The following is a 20,877-nucleotide window of genomic DNA, read 5'->3' as shown; positions in this document are numbered from 1 at the left end:
AAGCCCACTGAGAGACGTGTGAGCATCACATAAGCAACCCTAGATACAATCTATAAAGAGGGTGGTAAGAACCCTAGCAAGGTATGTCGTTTCTAAGACTGAAACTGCTTTACGCACATTACTGTTTCTTTAGCCCTTACTGACTTCAGCGTTAGAGTGCAAACGATCGTAAGGGCGCCCTTTGTCTTTGCAGGAAAGCGTTCTTCAACCCAAGGAAGTTCGACTGAAGGAGGAGACATGCGGGGCCTGCGGTTGCTGTTAGAGTCAACCAGCAACCAAGTCAACCGGCGAGAACATTTGGCGCTCACCGTGGGGCTCAATAAAACTAGGTCCCATTCACAATTGTGTTGAGAGCCACCAACAACATGAGAAGCACGAGGTAAGGATCTATTGCGCCCTCAGGAGATGTAACAACTCATAGAGACCATATTCGCCCATCAGGAGGCGGTAGCAGCATCCAGAGTCGACTAGGATTGCTTCCAAGTTGATCTGGCCACATCGCAAGCGAACAATGAAGAGTTGCGCAAAACCAATGAGAAACTGCACAGGAATTTGCAAAACGTAGGAGAGCGCACCGTGGATGAGCGAGCCCCGCCCCTACCAGTTAGGGCTTGCCCCATGCCGTTCTCTCAGGTGATCATGGACACTGTGATACCAACCACGTCCATGGGCCCGAAGGTCACCTTTACAGGTGTAGAGGACCCAGAGGCGCATATCACAACGTTCCACACCTAGATGATGCTTTCAGGAGGCTCTGACGCTGTGTACTGTAAGTTATTCATGGGCACGCTGGCAGGCGCAACATTGGACTGGTTCATCAGTCTCCCTAACGGACACATTACTTCGTTCGATAAATTCTCAACGCTGTTTAGAGAGCAGTACATTGTCAATCGGGCTCCCCCTTCAATCTCTTTCGATCTCTTTGATGTAAGGCAATACCAGGGAGAGTCATTGAAAGAGTTCTTAAATAGGTTTAGAGTACAAGTGGTGAAACTACACACCAAGGATGAAGCCATGACGGTGCACGCCTTCACTAAAGGGGAGCTGCCAGGACCCTTCAGCGACTTGCTGATAAGATGTTGACCAAAGACGTTTTGTGAAATCAGGCGCCGGGCTGTGGCACACATCGTCGCAGAGGATCGGGTCACAGAAAAACGCGGTAGTGTTGTCCCTGTCCGACCTCGGGGAACAAGTCGTCCTCAGCCCTTAAGGGTACATGAGGCCACGACAGAGAAGAAGGCCCCAAGAGCACAACCGTCGTATGAAGCAAGGAAGCCCCAAACCAGGGCACGCACGAGAGAGAATACCCCACCCAAACACAATTTCTGGGTGGGCCTTAAGGAGCTGATCACCATCCTTGATTGGCCAACAGACTAAAGCGCCCACCGAAGACCGATAAGAGGTTGGGGCCCAGTAATAGCGCTTGGTGCGAGTTCCACCAAGTCATTGGCCATAACCCACACAGTTGTCTGGCGTTGGGATTCTAGTTAGATGAACTGGTAAAAGGCGGTTTCTTGAAAGACTACCTACAAGAGCCGCAGGGGGCCTTGACGACAGCGGCCCCAGCGGGAGATCAGGGGCACGGGGTGCCCATCCATGGAGAAATCAACACTATCGTTGGAGGATTCTCTAAAGGAGGGTGTACCGCTTCCCAAAGTAAGAAATATGCCAGAGGAGTGATGACAATGGAAGGGCAGAGGTCGGACCAGACGCCCGAGCCCGACCTCGTCTTCACTAGAGCTGACTTGGAGGATGTGGTCCCACATGACAATGATCCCGTGGTGATCTCAGTGGTGACAACAGGCATAAAGGTGCACCGCGTCCTAGTAAATTAAGGAAGCTCGACCGACGTGATGTTTTGGTCGACCTTCAACAAGCTGCAGTTGTCTCCTGACTAGTTGATGCTTTACGTGGGATGCTTGTATGGTTCGCAGGAGACCGGGTGGAAGTGTGGGGGCACATAGAACTAAGGACGACCTTCACTAATGGCGCAGCGTCCCGCACCGCCAACATCAGGTATCTTGTCGTTAACGCTCTTTCAGCCTATAACATTCTTTTGGGCAAACCTGCTTTGAACAGGATTGGAGCAGTGGCCTCGTCGAGGCATATGAAGATGAAGTTGCCTTCCCTAGAAGGAGTTGTGATCACCATGAAGTCTGATCAAAAGGAGGCCAAGAGGTGTTATGAGAACAACCTCAAGACAAAGAGAGGAGTGTGCTTAGTCACCACCCAACCTCCAAGGGAAGAAGGGGTCACCCGTCTCGAGATCGCCCGAGAGAGACTACCCGAGCCTGCAGAGGAGGTGCTGGAGAGGGAGATCGGGGGTAAGAAGTTCAAGCTTGGCAGATCTTTGGGCTAAGAAGCACATGACCAAATTGCCGAGATCATTGCACGACACATGGATGCTTTCGCATGGTCAGCCTCAGACATGCCTAACATTGACCTCGATTTCCTGTGCCATCACTTCACCATGGACCCAAAGGTCCGACCTGTTCGCCAGAAACGCAGAAAGTTCAATGACGATAAGCGACATGTCATCAGAGAAAAGACCCAGAAGCTGCTGAGCGCTGGCCACATCAGGGAGATACAATACCCAAAGTGGCTGGTGAATGTAGTGTTGGTCAAGAAGGCCAGCAGGAAGTGGAGGACATGTATGGACTTTACAGATCTTAATAAAGCCTGTCCCAAGGACTCCTACCTGCTACCCAACATTGATGCCTTGGTAGACAGCACCTCAGGATGTAGACTCCTTAGCTTCCTGGATGCTTTCTCGGGGTACAACCAGATCTGCATGCATCCTAGAGATGAATGCAAGACGACATTCATGACGGAGCTCTCCAGCTACTATTACAAAGTGATGCCCTTCGGGCTCAAGAATGCAGGGGTGACCTACCAGCGGATGATGGACAGAGTACTTGCGCCCATGATAGGACGAAACCTCCAGGCGTACGTGGACGACATGGTGGTCACCTCCTAGGTGAAAGACCAACACGTCGCTGATTTGGAAGAGCTATTTACTACAATAGATAAATACAGGTTGAAGTTGAACCCTGAAAAGTGTGTGTTTGGGGTGGAGGCAAACAAGTTCTTAGGGTTCCTACTCACTGAGTGTGGGATAGAAGCGAACCCAGAAAAGTGCGCTGCAATCATAGCTATGTGTAGCCCGATCTCGGTAAAGGAAGTGCAGCAGTTGACGGGGCAGATGGTCGCTCTGTCCAGATTCGTGTCAGCAGGGGGAGATGAGGGACATCCCTATTTCTAGTGCCTCAAGAGAAATATCAGGTTCATATGGACCAAGGAGTGTGAGGAGTCGTTTCTCAAATTGAAGGAGTACTTGGCCACCCCCCAATATTGTGCAAGCCACAACCAGACACCCCACTTCGATTGTACTTCGCAATCACAGATCGAGCGATCAGTTCGGTCCTGGTCCAGGAGCAGGACCAAGTGCAAAGACCAATATACTTTGTGAGTAAAGTGTTGTAAGGGCCTGAGGTAAGGTACCAGGCCATAGAGAAGGCAACTTTGGTAGTAGTGTTTTCAGCACGAAGACTTCGCCACTACTTTTAGAGCTTCACAATGATCGTAATGACAGACCTGCCCATTCGCAAGGTCTTACAGAAGCCTGATGTGGCAGGACGAATGATGCATTGGGCAGTGGAACTATCAAAGTTCGATGTGCAATACGAACTCAAAGGTCCCATCAAAGGTCAAGTTTATGCTGACTTCGTGGTAGAGCTCTCCTCAGCAGCCACGCACCAAGAAGGAGCAGATTTTAGGTGGGTCCTCTCCGTAGATAGGTCCTCTAACCAACAGGGGAGTGGGGCTGGTGTCATCTTGGAGGGAACAAATGGGTTGTTGATCAAGCAGGCCCTGCGGTTTGCTTTCAAGGCCAACAATAACCAGGCGGAGTATGAGGCCCTGATAGTTGGAATGCTGCTAGCCAAGGAGATGGGGGCGAAGAGTTTGATAGCGAAGAGTGACTCCCTGTTAGTAACGGGGCAAGTTACAAGAGAGTACCAGGCCAAGGACCCCCAGATGGTCGCATACCTACAATATGTTCAAATTTTGAAGGAGACTTTCACGGTGTTCGAGTTAGTACATGTCCCTCGAGAACAAAATGCCTGAGCTGACTTGCTAGCAAAGCTCGCCAGTTCAGGCAAGGGGGGCAGGCATAGGATAGTCATATAGGAGACCTTGAGGACACCTCGAACCACCACAGACGACACAGCGGAAGTCCAGTAGATAAGCACCTCAGAAGGTGTTAAGAGAAGTCACCAGTCATTGGCTCAGGAAACCATGAAAACACCCAGAATAAGCGCATACGCGTTACCAGGGGAAGAATCAATGCAAATTTGCCTGGTTAAAGGAGGCAAAACCTGGATGACACTCTACCAACGCTACTTGGCTGACAGCATACTCCCGCTAGAACCCATAGAGGCCAGAGTAGTCAAGAAGAATTCAAGCAGATACACCCTGATCGACGAGAATTTGTTCAGACATGGGTTCACTCACCCCACCCTGATATGTGTAAGTGGTGAGCAGTGCACGCGCATTATGGCAGAGCTTCACGAAGGGATATGCGGGAGTCACATCAGTGGCTTAGCTCTCTCGTTGAAGGTTGTTTGCGCAGGATACTATTGGCCAACCATGAGGGAAAACTGCACGAGGTATGCACAGAGATGCAAGCAGTGCCAACAACATGCTGACTGGCACAAGGCGCCCCCAGAAGAGCTGAGATCGATCTATAGCCCATGACCGTTTCACACCTGGGGAATCAACATTCTAGGGCCATTTCCTTTAGTAATGCATCAGATGAAGTACCTTGTGGTTGCCATTGAGTACTTCACAAAGTGGATAGAGGCTGAGCCAGTGGCACAGATCACAGCCCACAAGGTCCAACACTTTGTGTGGAAGAATATAGTATGTCACTTTGGAGTCCCAAAACGGTTGGTGTCTGATAATGACACTCAGTTTGCTAGCCAACAATTGGGCAAGTTGTGCATAGAGCTGGGCATAAAGCAGGTGTTCGCATCAGTCGAACACCCCCAGACGAACGGACAGGTTGAGTCTGCCAACAGAGTTCTGCTCAGAGGTCTAAAGAGAAGGCTGGAGAAAGCCAAGGGGACCTGGACAGAAGAGGTTCAAAGAATTGTGTGGGCTTACCAAACCACTCCCCAGTCCACTACCAAAGAAACACCCTTTAACTTGGTGTATGGTTCAAACGCGATGATTTCTGTAGAAATCCAGGAGAGCTCATCACGTTTTTAGAACTTTGTGGCTGAAGAATACAATGAAGAAAGAAAGGTGAACCTGGATCTACTGGATGAAGTCAGGGAGGAAGCGAGGATCAAGGCTGAAGCCTTGAAGAGAAAGGTGGAGTACAGGTACAACTCCAAGCTGAGACCTCGGTAGTTCCAGGTCGCTGACCTGGTGATGCGGAAAGCCCACCCATACTAGTTAGAAAACAAGTTATCTCCCAAGTGAACTGGTCCCTTCCGCATGACAGATTGGGAATGGAGCATACAAGCTCGAGACTTTAGAAGGTGGAGCAATCCCTTGTATGTGGAACGCAACCAACCTTAAGTTTTATTTCAGTTAAGATTATTGCATTGTACACAGTTTTAGGGGACACTTTTTTTTCCCTTATAAGGGTTTTTTAATGAGGTTACCAATAAAATTTCAATTATTCAGTTAAAGAGAAATATTTTGTATAGTGCAATTAATGAACCTCTCCCTAGGGTTAGAAACCTCAAGATTGGGAATAATATGGTTTTTCGTGAGCCTCCCTCTTGAGTAAGAACACCAAGGTCGAGAGAAGTATGGTTCAACAGTTAAAATCCTCCTCTACCTTTGTACAATTAGGGCGAGGTCAGTAAAACGAACCTCTCCTTTGGTTTGATACGCTAAGATTGGGAATAGTATGGTTCTTCGTGAGCCTCCCTCTTGTGTGAGTTCACCAAAGCTGAGAACAGTATGGTTTAACAGTTAAAATCCTACCCTACCTTTGAACAATTAGGGCGAGGTCAGTAAAACGAACCTCTCCTTTGGTTTGATACGCCAAGATTGGGAATAGTATGGTTCTTCGTGAGCTTCCCTCTTGTGTGAGTTCACCAAAGCTGAGAACAATATGGTTTAACAGTTAAAATCCTCCCCTACCTTTGAACAGTTAGGGCGAGGTCAGTTACGAGTTTCTCCTTGGGCTAGAAGTCTCGAGACTGGGCAGAACGATTCGCAGAGAACGCCTCCCTCTCTCGAGTGAAAGCGTCGTAATGGAGACAATGTGATCTAGAGGGTGAACTCTCCCTAAACCCATTGTGGACAGATAGGGGACAGACACGGACTTCTCCTTGGACTAGAAGATTCAAAGCGGGATAGCGCGGAGTGCACCTCCCTCTTGAGCAAGAACGCCAAGGCGAGGACAACACGGTTCACCAACATCATCAGCGAAACATTTCCTTACTCAGTGAAGTAGGAGCAAAGTAAGTCAATGGGTCTCTCGAAGCAGTTTTGAAGAGTGACTAGAAAGAGTCCCCTCTCCTTTGTGTTATAGAGGTGAGGTCAATTAAAGGTTCGTGTGCACACAACCGCTGCCTTAAGCCCTAATGAAGAGGGTAAGGTAGAGTGGGAGTGGATAGGCGTGCTACCTAAAGTATGAATGATTGTCAGAAGCGTTGTTAGCAGAAGTTAGTGCAAAGTACGACAGTTAGTGATCAAGGAGAAGAGGCAAACTAAAGTAAGATAGAGACATAGACCAAGAAGGCGGTTAAAAGCAAATAAGCATAAATATATGGGTATGAATGTATGTTGTGCATCAACAGGCGAAAGTTGCAAGTTAAGAAGCAGGGGCCGTAGGCACAACCTGCCCATCTATGACCCAGTTTGATGTCGTGAAGGGTGAGGTATCCATCTCAGGATGCACGCAGACAACCTAAGCAAGGGCATCCTCGAACCTTGCTACATAGGCGTCAACGACATCTTCGATGAGCTCTGATCCTGCCTGTTGACCAGAACGTTGAAGCTTGCCTCGTCAAACTTGGATCGACGTGTGCGCCGCTTCAACCTCCGTCCTTCGTCACGATCCACCTCAAGAACCTGCAAAAGAACAGAGCGGCGCCGCTGCGGCCGATCGCACTCCAACGCCCAAGTCAGTGACCGAACCACCAAATACTAAGAATAACACTCAAGAACTCTCAAGGAACCGTGAACCAGTTCTCTCTCTCTCAGTATACTCTAGGACTCGCAAGCGTAAAGAAGACAATCTGAACGTGCGTACCTCAGAAGTTCGTTGGGAAACCCTTATATACCTGGTCACTTTCTCTCTCTTGGCAGTTACACATCTGGACACGTGGCTCGCATCCAGCTGTACACGTGCCATCATCTGGAGCCTCCCTGACTTGAGCGCTGCTTCTGACTCACCTTTAGCTAAGTTACTTATGCATGATACTACTCAGTGCATAGCTGTCCTGGAGTGCGATCTCTACTGGATTGGCGAGCTAGGGTGCCTTCGTACACACCTTCCCTGTGGTCTCGCCGGCCGCCTTCATAATCTGCACCACCTTCATCTTCGGCGATGTGCTTGCTCCGGCGATCTCTAATCACTTGGTCGCCTGAGTTTACATCTGGCGACTTCATCTTTAACCCGGTGACCGCCGGTTCTGGTGTGCTGGAGATCGGAGCACGCCAACTTAATAACTGGCGACTTCACGAGCCCCCCGACTTCCTTCCCTTCTGCCAGCAAGGCGTCTCGTCAATACGCCTATACAATAGCTTGATGCCACGTCATCACTTCCGACTACCAGGGCGGTACAAGCTCCGCCTCGGTCTTCTTGAAGGTTTCAGCCTGTTGGGAAAGTTCACCCTCCAATCGGCCAAGTTGCACCTCTTGGTTGGTGGCCCTCTCTTCAAGCTTAGCCATCTTTGCCTTGGTTTCCTCCGCCTGTTCTTCCAGCTTGATCACCTTGGTGCGAAGGGGCAGAATCTTTGCTTCCAGCTGGAAAGCCTCCTAACCCTTGTCGAAGAGTTGCCTCTTGGTATCTTTTTTTGATTGGGGCAGGCTGCTCAACTTTTGGGTCAGGGCGGTTTCACCAATGGCAAAGACCCGAGCCTGTTGGGCAAGCTCTTCCTTCATCTTTGCCTCCATTAGGGCAAGTTCCTCCCTCATCCTCGCCTCCACCTCACCCGCGAGAGCGCTGGAGTTGACGAGGAACTCGCCAAGGCCATGGCCCATATGTTCCCGCAGCGCGTCTTCGTCCAAAGCCTCCGTTGCTCCTCTCTCTTGGAAGCTCTTGAGGGCGTATTGGAGGACAGCGGGTAGCTCAGGAGCGGGTGATGTTTGGTCATTTCTGGGGGCACTCTCCCTACCACCCTCAAGCGCGAGAAGTTCGCGGGGGGAGGAGGCACTGAGGGCATGCTCCATGAATGAGGTGAGAAGGCTATTGGTTGCAGAGTGTGAGGTCGTCGTTGCGACCACCCTTCGCCTCTTGAAGACGACACCCTCCCTAGTGTCCTCGTCCTCTGAGTCAATCTCCACCACCCCTTTGTTCTTCTCAAGGGGGACTAGAGTAGGCGAGGCCTGGGCAGCGGCAAGAGGGACTACTGCAATAGGAGCAGAAGGGGCTGAGGCACCCGCACCACTGAGTGCCCCTTGCGGCGCGCAAGCGTATCAGCCAGCCTAGCCCTTTTCTCCTCGTTCAGTACCATACCTACACCAAGATAAGAATACATGAGAAGATAACAACACATAGTCATCAACCAGAGAATACAAGAGCCACAGTAATAGGCCAGTAAATGCATAAGCATGAAGAAACAGAATATACAAGCATAAAAGGTTGGTAACAGATATGCACAATGAAGTGAAGAAAGAAGTAGAAACAAATCAATATAGCCCTTGAGGCCCCAAGAGCTGAACTCGTGCTTGATCAGTTGGGCAGTGTTGAACACTACTCCTAGGCTTGCAAGGACCTGACACAATTCGCGATAGGGAGGGGCCAGTTCTTCGAGGGTCTTGGGATTTTTTAGCTTCAACTTCCCCACCCAGTAAAGGGAAACCCATCCAGTAAGGTGGGGTCGTGTTCGGTGCAACACACCCTAAAGAACTTCCCTTTGAAGCCCTTATAGGATTGTTGGAAGAGTGTCAGGAGGACTCTCCCCGCCACGCCACTGAAGCTCACCTAGAGGTTCTTCTCGGGGCTCTTAGCCTCGAAGAAGTGGAGGAAGACATCGACGGAGGGAGGGTGCCCAAAGTGGTTGCATAATATGGCGAACGCCCTCATGAACGCCCAACTGTTGGGATGCAGCTGGGCAGGGGCCACGTTAATGTCCGTCAGCAGTGCCCTCTCGAAGCCCATGAGTGGGAGGCAAAGCTTAATCCGTTCAAAAATGGTGGAGTAAAGGAAGAAGAAAGGCTCTCCTTCGTTGGCGCGATCATCCGCGCCCACGAGTTCGCCCTTTGCGCAAGGACGAACCGAGACATAGTCATCACTCTCTCTGCCAAACACCCATCCCTTGCAATCAGGTTCGTTATCCCAGTGCTTCCTCACATCCTCACTGGAGGTAAGAGTGGAGGTCTCGACGAGGAGTTCAGCGGAAGCCCAAGGGTAGAGAGCTTTGTAATCTACGCTGGGAGGAGGGTTGGAGGTGGTTTTTATTCGAGCCATTTCAAGGAGAAAGCTGAAAAAGAGAAAAAGAAAAAGGAAGAAACAAGGGTTTAGTGGAAGGCGATGGAGCGACTCGAAGAGACCCAGAAAAACAAAGGAATAGAGAAAAAATAGAGAAAACCCAAATGCAGAAATTTAAACAGTCCTAGAGCAGTTTATCGCATGTGTGAGCAGCGGAATCGTAAGAGAAGGGCAATCAATGAATGAAGATCATACCTTTAGAGCGAAGTGGGGTGGAAGTTCTGAGTTTTGAAGTTGGAAAGGTGAGAACTTTCGAAGAGAATATAAACGATCGAAGAAGTTTCAGAGAAAGTGATGGAACAGTGACAAAGCGCACGTTTTTGAATGCTTAACGTAAACGAAGGAGTGCAAGCGGCGTTAAGTTCTGGTCGTTGATCTAGACACGTGTGTGCAGATTAAAACGGGCACAGAGAAGTGTCACTTCGGTGCACTGTTCACCTCCCGTCACACAGAGCCACGTAGGTCGCCACGGGTGAGGACTTAGTCTCTTCGCTGAACAATTTAACAACTCGAGATTGGGGGGCTTATGTACCGACCAGTCCTCGAACGTCGTTGACTTCTAGTAATGGTGGGCCACGTAAGCTGGGTCCCACGAGCAGCATGGGCCAGTGTCTCGCGAGCGACGCGAGCCAAGGTGTCGAAGAGTGGTCAGACGTCGATCACCAGGATGTGCTGATGTGTCCTCGACAACAGAGTGAGGGCGACGTGACATCGGGCATCGGTGAGTTAAACAACAGAGCTGGGCCACGAGAGGTGGATCCCGGACTACACACCAGTTATCAGTAGGGGAAGCCTGATCACGAGGGGTCCGTGCATGTGGTGTGAATAGCACATTTAGGCGCGACACAAGCAAAGAACCACTGGAAGCACTAAGGCCCATTAGGGTTGCATCCCAGGGGTAGGCTGCATGCGTGGCACGTGAACAGCTAGGGCACCCCCAGGACGAATGGCCCTAGAGATTAGGTGCACAAGTTGGTACCCAGGTGGTCATTCCGTCAGAGGTTGCACTCCAGTAAGGGAGCTTTACGCGCTAGATTGCCCTAAGAGTGGGCGATAGTGGCGCTAAGGCATACCCTCAGAAACCCTAAATGCGGGTGGCGGAAACTATGAAAACCCTAGAGTATATAAAGGGTAGTAACAAACCTAATAAGGTACACAACATTTGCGCGATACATGCACAATTTACGAGGGTTTTTACGAGCTAAGAGTTTTGGTGTTTCCTAGTCCTAGTATTAACTTGAGCGTCAGAGTGCAAACGACCTCTAGGTGCCCCTTTGTCTTTGCAGGTTCAGGTGTTTGATCGAAGGAGATCACAAACGAAAGGCAGACAAAATTGGGCGTGTGATCATCGTTAGAAGTACGAAGGCAATTGAGTCAATTGGCAGAAACAAAAAGCTTCACAAATTTATTAAACTTGAACTACATACTTATTTCTCATAATTGCCACTAACCTGCACAAAAGGAACGCAACCAATTAAATATATTTCACTAGCATTCGTTTGGTTGTTATATACCTCTGATGACCGTGTTAAACTATAAACTATTAAGTCATACACTTCACCACCCCAATTGTATGCATCCAGTGCATCTAAATTATCTAAAACCTTAAAAGGAAATGAAGAAAAAGTCCTAGAAGTCACAGGAAAATAAAAAACATATAATAAAAGAAGTATGTACAACCAACATAATTCATTAACATTTTTTTCCTATAAATTTTGTCCCCTAATTTTTCTAAAAAAATATTTATTTTTATGTCCTCTCTACCAAATACCTCATTCACTAACCCACCACCATCATCCTCCAAATATAACAGTTCACCCACCACTCGCAACCCCAGGGCGAAACACACATCGACAACCTTAAAAGACACTAAATGTTGTCTTATCCTAAAACAATTATCATCAACACTGCACTTACTAATTAATTTGTGAAGAACAAAACTTGATATGTCTAATTCATCTTCTAATTGGAGCATCCACTTAAAAGGGGTTGCCTTTATTCTTTGGCGATGCAATGACATCAAATTTCTATTGATTTCCACAATATGTTGAGTGTGTACTCGAATCTACAAGATAACTATGGAAGACAAATGTTTAAATCCAATATAATTTCACAATTTCAAAATTAACTATTAGAAACCTAGTAATATAATCAATGAAACCTTTATTTTCCTTTCTTCATGATCAAACTTTTCACCGTCATACTTTCCCATTTGAAGAAGCCATTTCAAAATTGTCCGAAACAAAGTATATCAACCAATTCATTACAATACAACAATAATAACAAATTCACTAACTTCTTTTCAACCCTAAACCTTGAAAAAAATAACCAAAATAACGAAATTTGTAAATGTGTGCAAGAAATTGACTTTGGGTCACCACATGGCAAATAACAAGAACACTAACTTGAAATTTCCAGAAAAATCTTCATTGGGTCTATGCAGAAAGAGTAATGGGGGTTATCACATATTCTTACTAGGGTCACCACATACTGCCACTCTCTAAGTTGACACTGTCATACCCTCATGACCTTCAAACACCTCATTTAACTGACTTTCTCCCCACCTCATGCCCCACCCCAACCATCAGGAACACTAACTTGAAATTTCCAGAAAATCTTCATTGAGTCTGTGCAGGAAGAGTAATGTGGGTTACCACATATTCCTACTAGGGTCACCACATACTGTCACTCTCTAAGTTGACACTGCCATACCCTCATGACCTTCAAACACCTCATTTAACTGACTTTCTCCCCACATCATGCCCCACCCCAACCAATAGGAACACTAACTTCAAATTTTCAGAAAAATCTTCACTGGGTTTGTGCAAGAAGAGTAATGTGAATCACCACATCTTTCTACCAGGGTCATCACATACTAACACTCTCTAAATTGACACTACCATACCCTAATGACCTCCAAACACCTCATTTAATTGACTTTTTCCCCACCTCATGCCCCCCAACCAACAAGAAAATTAACTTCAAATTTCCTAAAAATGTATTATCTTTGGTGAAACTAAACACATTCATCACCCAACAAAAATCAAAGAAGGTCAATCATTCACTTAATAAACCAATGAATAGAAAATGTATTACTTTTGATGAGACCTAATACAACACTTCCAATGTAAGACTCAATAGCGCCACCCAACCACCGTAAAAAAAGATGCATAATTCCTATTTCCACAACCCGATGAGAACGAATGAGAACGAACGAACGAGAAATGGTGAAATAAAAGGTGGAGAAGAGACAAATTCTGGAACAAATGCTGAATGAGAGGCTCGAATAAAAGCTCGAGAAAAGGACTGAACAAATGATGGAGTAGAAGATAACACCTAAGATGGAAGAGAAGTGGAGAAAGTTAACCTGCACCCCAAAATGTTCAAACCTGTAACAAAATTTTCAAAATTTTTCGGATTTTCCAGCACATCCACATGGGCAGTTATATCCTGATCCATCCAATTTCCAGGTGTTCAAGTAACATTTTTTTTTACATGAGATAATTTTTATAATTATATTTTACTTGTTTATCATATTATTATTATTTGAAAGTATTCCAAAAATATTTGTATTACAGCCAACAATCTAAGGTTTTTTTTTTATCTACAGAGTACATTTACAATCAAAGTATGTAAATGATGCTATAATATTTACAGATATTTTAAAAGTAAAAATAAATAAATTTTCAAAACTTTTTACTGCCTAAAAACATATATAATTATAATTAAATTAAAATAGTATTAATTTGAAAGTTGTTACCATTACTCATTCAATCAACCTACACTTGCTCTTGAAGGTCAAAACTTCTCAACCTCCTCCTAAGCCAATTGCATTGCAGTTCGTCCCCAACACCACCCTGCACAATCCCATTCCAAAGCGCCACCGCTTTCTCCGAGCAACCACCATCAATGAATTTCCCAAAAAGCCCTCGACCTTCTTCACCTCATTCTCCCTCCTCCCCTTCCTCTTCTCCTTCCTACATTCCACCCCACCGTACTCAGCTGCACCCTCGCATGATCTCCCTCTACACTTCTTCTTCCACCCACACAAATCCAAATCCCCACAAACCCCACACCGCCAAATGCCTTCTCTACTTCTTCGCCTTCCTCTTCTTCACCGCTCCCTTCATCTTCTACCTCTTCTCCACCGCCCTCCAAATCCACTCCAACCCCAAATTCGCCGATTCTCGCCCCGCCTCCTTCGCCCTCGCCCTCCGCGCCGGCCCCGACGCCCTCCGCCTCTCCGTCTTCCACTTTCTTGGCCCCGGCCTCGGCCTCCTCGCCGCCGCCCACTCCGCCGCCGCCGCCCCCGGCTTCGCTGCCCCGCCCGACGCCCTCCGTGGCGCCGTCGCCGAGCTTGTTCGGTTCGCCAAGGGCAAGGTGCCTCGCAAGGAGTGGAAGAACACCGTCGTGCGGCTCGCCGCCTCCGAGGAACTCGAGGAGCTCGGCACCGAGGAAGCAGAGAAGGTTCTGGAATGTTGCAGACAGGCCTTGAAGGTGTCCGGGTTCCTGTTCAAGGATGAATGGGCGCGCGTCGTTTCAGGTTAGTTTGGGTTTGGTTCGATGTATTTGAGAAAATATGTACTTCTTTTAAATTGAGTTTAGAATTTTTGTTAGACCAAAGAGTTTGACAGTTAATGTAGTGAATCCAAGGTCGAATTGTTTAGACATTGTGTGAGTTTTGGGCTTTACCATATTAGTCTGTTGCAAAACCGTGGGACATTGGTGGACATGTCCATGAACTCAAGGAAGGTGAGAATTTAATTAGAATGCAATAACAATGTAGTTCCGGTGTTATTCAATCACATATTGTAATATACAAAAAGTTTGTTGACTTTTATAATATATACTTTGATCACAAATTGCTACGTAAGGTGAGTTTGATTGGCTTCTATAATATATAATTTCCATGGGCTTAAATATAAGGAAAAAAATAATCATGTTTAAGTGAGCTTAAAATAAACAAATTTTAAATAATTCAAACTTATTTAATGATATTATTTCAAAGATACCATTGTGGTTAAATATGGACACTATCCTGTGATTGGGGTGATTTGGAATAAGATCAATAACATTAAATGAACTTAACTAGCATTCTTAATTAGTGTAAAATTAGGTAATTTTGCAATATTTGAGTATAGTAATTTAGAAGTAATAAATAAGTAGCATTTCTGTTTACTTGAAAGTGTAAAATTCTTTAGATTAACAATGCATTAATATCGAACTCAAGAATGCTTGTTTGGTTATGGGCATGCATAATTTTAGGTGAGTCACTTAGTTGGGGGATGGATTCAACTTTTATAATATATACTTTACAACCCATAGGTAAGATAATTTTTCATTGGCTGAGAGTTTAAATTCTAAATACTAACAGTGCATTAAGATTGAAACTAAAGTGTGTGTTTGGTTATGGTTGGACGTGTAATTTCAGGTTAGTCACCTAGAAGGGGTTTGGTTCAAGGTATTAGAGAAAACATTGATATCTTTTTGAAAAGGGAGCAACTGTTTCTAAAAGTTAAATGGAGAATTTAATTATAATGCACTGCAGAGTGTCATGTATGATAAGTATGGTGAGTTTGCTAATTTTTATAATATCTATTTTAGTTCATACTTACGAATATCTCTGATTGGTTGGCAGTTGCACTTACTATGCATTACAATTAAAGTCTAAAGTGAAAACAATTTTTTTTTTGTTTATGTTTGAGGTTTTTGTTAGAATCCTCTCTTCAGGATTGGAATTGTTTAAGCCTAATCACACAGAAAAAGATTCTGAATTTCCTCTCTAATACTGAAAACTCCTTACAAGCCTAGAACCAAGGTATACAAATACGCCTTAAACGGAGAGTACTCCTTTCAACTGGAATCTGCAAGTTTTACAATATTTTTCAGAAGTGTCCTCTCTACCCGAGGGAGGTTTACCATTGTGTTAAATATGGACACTATTTATTGGGAAAACTATCAAGTTTAGAAGGAATAATATTTTCTACTATTTAAATTATGAGGTCATTAGACCTATATATACATGAGAGCTTGCTAGTTATTTTAGGAAATATGGACAACTAATTCTAGAGAAACAAATCCCTATGATTGTGGGATTGTTTCTAAATACATAATCCTAATATTAATAGTAAGATACAGCTGTGATACAAAATAAAAATATAATAAGGATAAAATATAAAACTTCCTAAACAGTTTTGACACTCCCCCTCAAGCTGGTGAATAGATGTTCTCCATTCCCAGCTTGGATATAATTCTTTCAAAGTTACTGCAGTTCAGTCCTTTGGTGAGTATGTCTGCAAGTTGACTCTGAGTGGACACATATGGGGTGCAAATCAAGCCACTGTCTAACTTTTCCTTGATAAAATGTCTGTCCACCTCGATATGTTTAGTTCTATCATGCTGTACTGGGTTGTGGGCTATGCTAATTGCAGATTTATTGTCACAATATAACCTCATAGGTTCATCCCATCTTATCTTCAAGTCTTCCAATATAATCTTCAGCCATAGAAGTTCACATATTCCTTGGGCCATTGCTCGAAATTCTGCTTCAGCACTTGATCTAGCTACTACACTTTGTTTTTTACTCTTCCAAGTCACTAGATTTCCACCAAGGAAGGTGCAGTATCCAGTAGTTGATCTCCTATCCACAACTGACTCTGCATAATCTGCATCCGTGTATGCTTCAAGACGAACACTTTTGTTTCGTTTGAACAAAATCCCTCTTCCTAGAGTCCCTTTTAAATACTGCACAATTCTAAGGGCAGCTTGCAAATGTGCCTCCTTTGGTTGGTGCATAAATTGACTGACTAGACTCACAGCAAAAGCAATGTCTGGCCTAGTGTGAGATAAGTAAATAAGCCTGCCCACGAGTCTTTGGTACATTTCCTTGTCCACGGCATTATCCTCCTCCGCACTTCCCAACATTATATTTGGATCAACTGGAGTACTTGCTGGTTTGCAGGCTGTCTTTCCTGTTTCTCTAAGCAAGTCAGTAATATATTTTTGTTGAGATATGAAGATTCCTTTCTTGGAATGGGCCACTTCAATTCCCAAAAAATATTTAAGTCTCCCTAATGTCTTAATTTCAAATTCCGTGGCAAGACATTGTCTTAACGTTTGCTGCTCCTCTTTGTCATCTCCAGTTATTATAATATCATCTACATACACCAATAATATTGTTACTCCTCCTGAAACTGAATGTTTAATAAATAAAGTGTGATCTCCTTGGCTCTGTTTGTAGCCCAAACTTGTCAAAACTTTGGTGAATCTTCCAAACCATGCTCTTGGGGATTGTTTCAGCCCATATAGAGCCTTTTTTAGCTTACAAACGGTTCCAGCAGCAACCTGTCCATCATAGCCAGGGGGCAACTCCATGTATATTTCTTCTTCAAGGTCTCCATGTAGGAATGCATTCTTCACATCGAACTGCTGCATATCCCAATCATGATTTGCTGCTAATGACAATATTACTCTGACCGTGTTCATCTTAGCAACCGGAGCAAATGTCTCCAAGTAATCCACTCCATAGGTTTGAGTGAATCCTTTGGCTACTAACCTTGCCTTGTAACGCTCAATAGTCCCATCAGCCCGATACTTTACAGCGTATACCCACTTACACCCTACTGGTTTTTTTCCAGTTGGTAAGGTGACAAGCTCCCAGGTCCTGTTCTTGTTTAGTGCCTCCATTTCCACATCCATGGCTTGTTTCCATTTCCTGTCAGATAATGCTTCAGATACAGAGGAAGGTGTGGGTGTAGAGTTTAAGTTTGTGAGAAAGGTTTTATGGGTAGGAGAGAATTTTTCAAAGGATAGGAAATTTGATAGAGGGTAAAGTGGCTGTTGGGTGCAGGTTCTAGTTCCCTTTCTAAGGGCAATAGGAAGATCCAGGTTTTGATCCTCCTGTGCTTCTGAATTTTCCAAAATAAACTCATTAGAATTATTGGAATTTCTAGGATTAGAAACTGTTACCTCATGTAAAGATGGTAGGTTGGATTCTTGGACATGGATAGATTCTGGAATGACCTTTCCTCTTCTTGAATATACCAGATTTTTTCCGAATTTCCCACCACCATTAGGTGCAGATTCAGCTGCTGATTCAGGTGCCTGTTCAGGAGCTGATTCAGGTCTTGCTGCTGGTTCAGGTGCTTGTTTTGTTCTTGTCTCAGTTTCAGGGACAGCAATGCTATTTGTCCCAATTTCAGGTCCAAATGCCATATTTGGAAGCATGAGAGGCTCATCTTCCTCTCTTACATTCTCCCCTTGAAGATGGGGCTGGAAGTAGCTCTCTTGTTCGTTGAATGTGACATCCCTTGACACAAAGAATCTCTTTGACGGGGGGTGAAAACACTTGTATCCTTTTTGTGTGGTTGAGTACCCTAAGAATACACATTTGACAGCCCTAGGGTCCAACTTTCCCCTTTCATTACTATGAACATGCACAAAGGATACACACCCAAATATTCTAGGTTGGAGTTTATTTGTAGGGTTTAGGTGTGGGTAGAAGGAGGATAGGACTTCCATGGGGCTTTTTGATGCTAAGATTTTAGAGGGTAACCTATTGATTAGGTAGGTGGCCGTAAGAAGGGCTTCCCCCCAAAATTTCTTAGGGACATGATTTTGAAAAAGTAGAGCTCTAGTTTGGTCTAATAAGTGCCCATTTTTTCTTTCTGCAATCCCATTCTGTTGGGGTGTGTTAACACATGAAGACTCATGAATTATCCCTTCCTTTTGGCAAAAAGAGTTTAGCACCAGGTTAAAGTAGTCCTTGGCATTATCAGACCTAATTCTCTTGATATTAACTCCAAATTGATTTTTAATCATAGACACAAACTGAACAAAAATGGAGCTAACCTCAGATTTATGTTTCAATAGGAAAACCCAAGTCACCCGTGTACAATCATCTATGAAGGTTAAAAACCACTTAGCACCTGAGATATTAGGAATATTAGCAGGACCCCAGACATCAGTATGGATAAGAAAAAAAGGGAAAGGACTCATTTTATTACTAATGGGAAAAGGTACACGCTTGTGTTTCGCAAGCTCACACACCTCACAATGGAGACTCTCCACATTTAAATTCTGAAACAAGGAAGGGAAGAGCACTTTTACAACTTGAAATGAAGGGTGTCCTAGCCGACAATGATATAGTTGAGCTTTCTCTTTACTGGTCATGGTGGATTCAGATATGAGAGAGTGACTATTGATACCAAGATTAGGATCCTCCATGTAGTATAGGCCATTCCATTCTCTAGCATGTCCAATCGTCCTCCCTGAGTTTTTGTCCTGAAATACACAATAGTTGTTATGAAAAACAACGTTACAAGAGAGATCTTTTGTGAGTTTCTGTACAGAAATCAGATTGGTGGACAATTTAGGGACATGAAGGACATGTTTTAATGTTATAGATGGGCTTATTTGGACTTCTCCTTGACCTGCGGCAGTTATACATGTTCCATCTGCTGTGGAAATTTTCTTGTTGCTAGGACATGGGATATATGTGGAGAAGTATTTAGGTAGAGGGGTCATATGGTCAGTAGCACCTGAATCTAGTATCCAGAAATGAGTAAAGGGTGTATCTGAAGCAGTAAGTCCAAAAGAAAATGGAAACTTACCAGAATATGTTAAGGAGCACATACCTGAGGGCTTCTCCAATTTACTAAGGAAGGACCTTACCCTTTCTATCTCTTCATGATTCAGCTGGACAGATTCTTCTCCTTGTCCATTAACAATGTGTGCTTGTCTTTGTCCTTCCCTTTTTGGAGGGCCTCCTTTTTGGCCCCATTCTCTGCTTGGGGGTTTTCCATGTAATTTCCAGCACTTTTCCCTTGTGTGGCGCGGCTTGTTGCAGTAGGTACACCAGACTTCCTCCTGTTTTTTCTCTATATTGGAAAACCCGCTTTTCTTCTGGTTAGTTAGCATGGCTGTTCCTCCTTCAGCTTTCATTGCTGAGCTTTCAGTAGTTGGGGTCTCCAACATCAGTCCTCTCCTGCTTTCTTCACTTCGAATAATGGCTACCACTTCATTAAGCCCTGGGACTTTCTCTTTTCCCAAGATTTGGATTCGAACCTGATCATATTCAGGATTCAGGCCTACCAAGAAATCATAGACTCTATCTTGTTCAATATACTCCTTAAGGATTGCTGAGTCTTCTGAACATTTTGCTTTTATAACTCGGTAGTGATCCAATTCCATCCATAGGGACTTGAGTTGATTGGCATATTCTGTAACAGATTTGTTTCCCTGCTTGGCAGCCACGGTTTTCACTTTTACATCATATATTTGAGCAGCATCCTTGGCCTTAGAATAGGTTTGTTCTACTGCCTCCCAAATTTCCTTTGCTGATTTAAGGAACATGCAGGTATCACTGATTTCTGGGACCATTGAATTCCACAGCCATGCCATGATCATGGAGTCTTCTTCATCCCATGATTTGAACTTGGCATCCTGTTCATCAGGGGCCATATCAGTCAGGTGACTGACCTTTCCTTTTCCTTTCAAGATGGTTCTAATGAGTTGAGACCATTTGAGATAATTTTTTCCATTTAATCTATAAGCAGAATGAACATTCTGCAATTCTCCAGCAGTTTGGGATCTGTCCCCAATAGGATTCACGATCTCAGTGATCTCAGCCATCACAGTGATGAACAGTAGCGGCGGTGAACAGTAACCGTGATGAACAGTGCGTGGTGAACAGTAACCGCGGTGAACAGTAGCCGCGGTGAAGGCTACACAGCAATGAAGGCTGCGATTAGGCCAAGGTTGTGCAGCAATGAAGGCTGCAGCAAGGCTCAATGTTGTGCAGCAATGACGGCTGCAACTTAGGGTTTTCAGGCACGGTCAGAGACTCCTAAAGATCAGGAGCTCTGATACCATATTGCGAAGTGGACTTTAAGCCTAACTCAACCCCATAAAACCGGCTCATAGGGTTGAGGTTTGCACCCACTTATATACAATGAAAGGCTCTAATCTCTAGTCGATGTGGGATCTCCAACACACCCCCTCACGCCGAGACTACCAACTCGTGCGTGGGACTATATATTATGGGTGGTCCGATAGCGGCCCGATAGCGGGTGGCCTGATAAGCCCAACAATTACTCGCTAGGATAGGCTCGAAATGGCTCTGATACCATATCAAGTTTAGAAGGAATAATATTTTCTACTATTTAAATTATGAGGTCATTAGACCTATATATACATGAGA

The 20,877-nt window shown here is 44.9% G+C and overlaps 2 protein-coding genes across 6 annotated transcripts in view; both read left to right on the top strand.

Annotated features, from left to right (window-relative positions):
• The first annotated feature begins 3,585 nt into the window (after positions 1 to 3,585).
• Positions 3,586 to 4,125, top strand: LOC150027161 (uncharacterized). Its single transcript, XM_090303833.1, has one exon. It carries the CDS (start codon positions 3,586 to 3,588, stop codon positions 4,123 to 4,125), a length of 540 nt encoding a protein of 179 aa, XP_090159959.1.
• A 9,324-nt stretch (positions 4,126 to 13,449) lies between these two features.
• LOC137831034 (putative apyrase 6) overlaps positions 13,450 to 20,877 on the top strand; it is a 41,142-nt gene continuing 33,714 nt past the window's right edge. For 3 of the 5 annotated variants that reach the window (XR_016521446.1, XM_068638525.2, XM_068638526.2), the window contains exon 1: positions 13,464 to 14,220. Coding sequence is in view for 4 of the 5 variants with exons in the window: in XM_068638525.2 (XP_068494626.2) it covers positions 13,587 to 14,220 (634 nt within the window). In the remaining variant the exon portion in view is untranslated. Of the gene's footprint in view, positions 14,221 to 15,108; positions 15,248 to 20,877 lie in introns of all 5 variants that reach the window. The other 2 variants (XM_090303292.1, XM_068638524.2) reach the window with 2 other exon arrangements.

This window comes from Phaseolus vulgaris, chromosome 6, assembly GCF_051622355.1.
Source record: "Phaseolus vulgaris cultivar YP4 chromosome 6, ASM5162235v1, whole genome shotgun sequence".
In the NCBI taxonomy this organism is placed as follows: domain Eukaryota; kingdom Viridiplantae; phylum Streptophyta; class Magnoliopsida; order Fabales; family Fabaceae; genus Phaseolus; species Phaseolus vulgaris.
The sequence above is the reverse complement of the archived record's forward strand: the minus strand, read 5'-3'. Positions and strand labels throughout refer to the sequence as shown.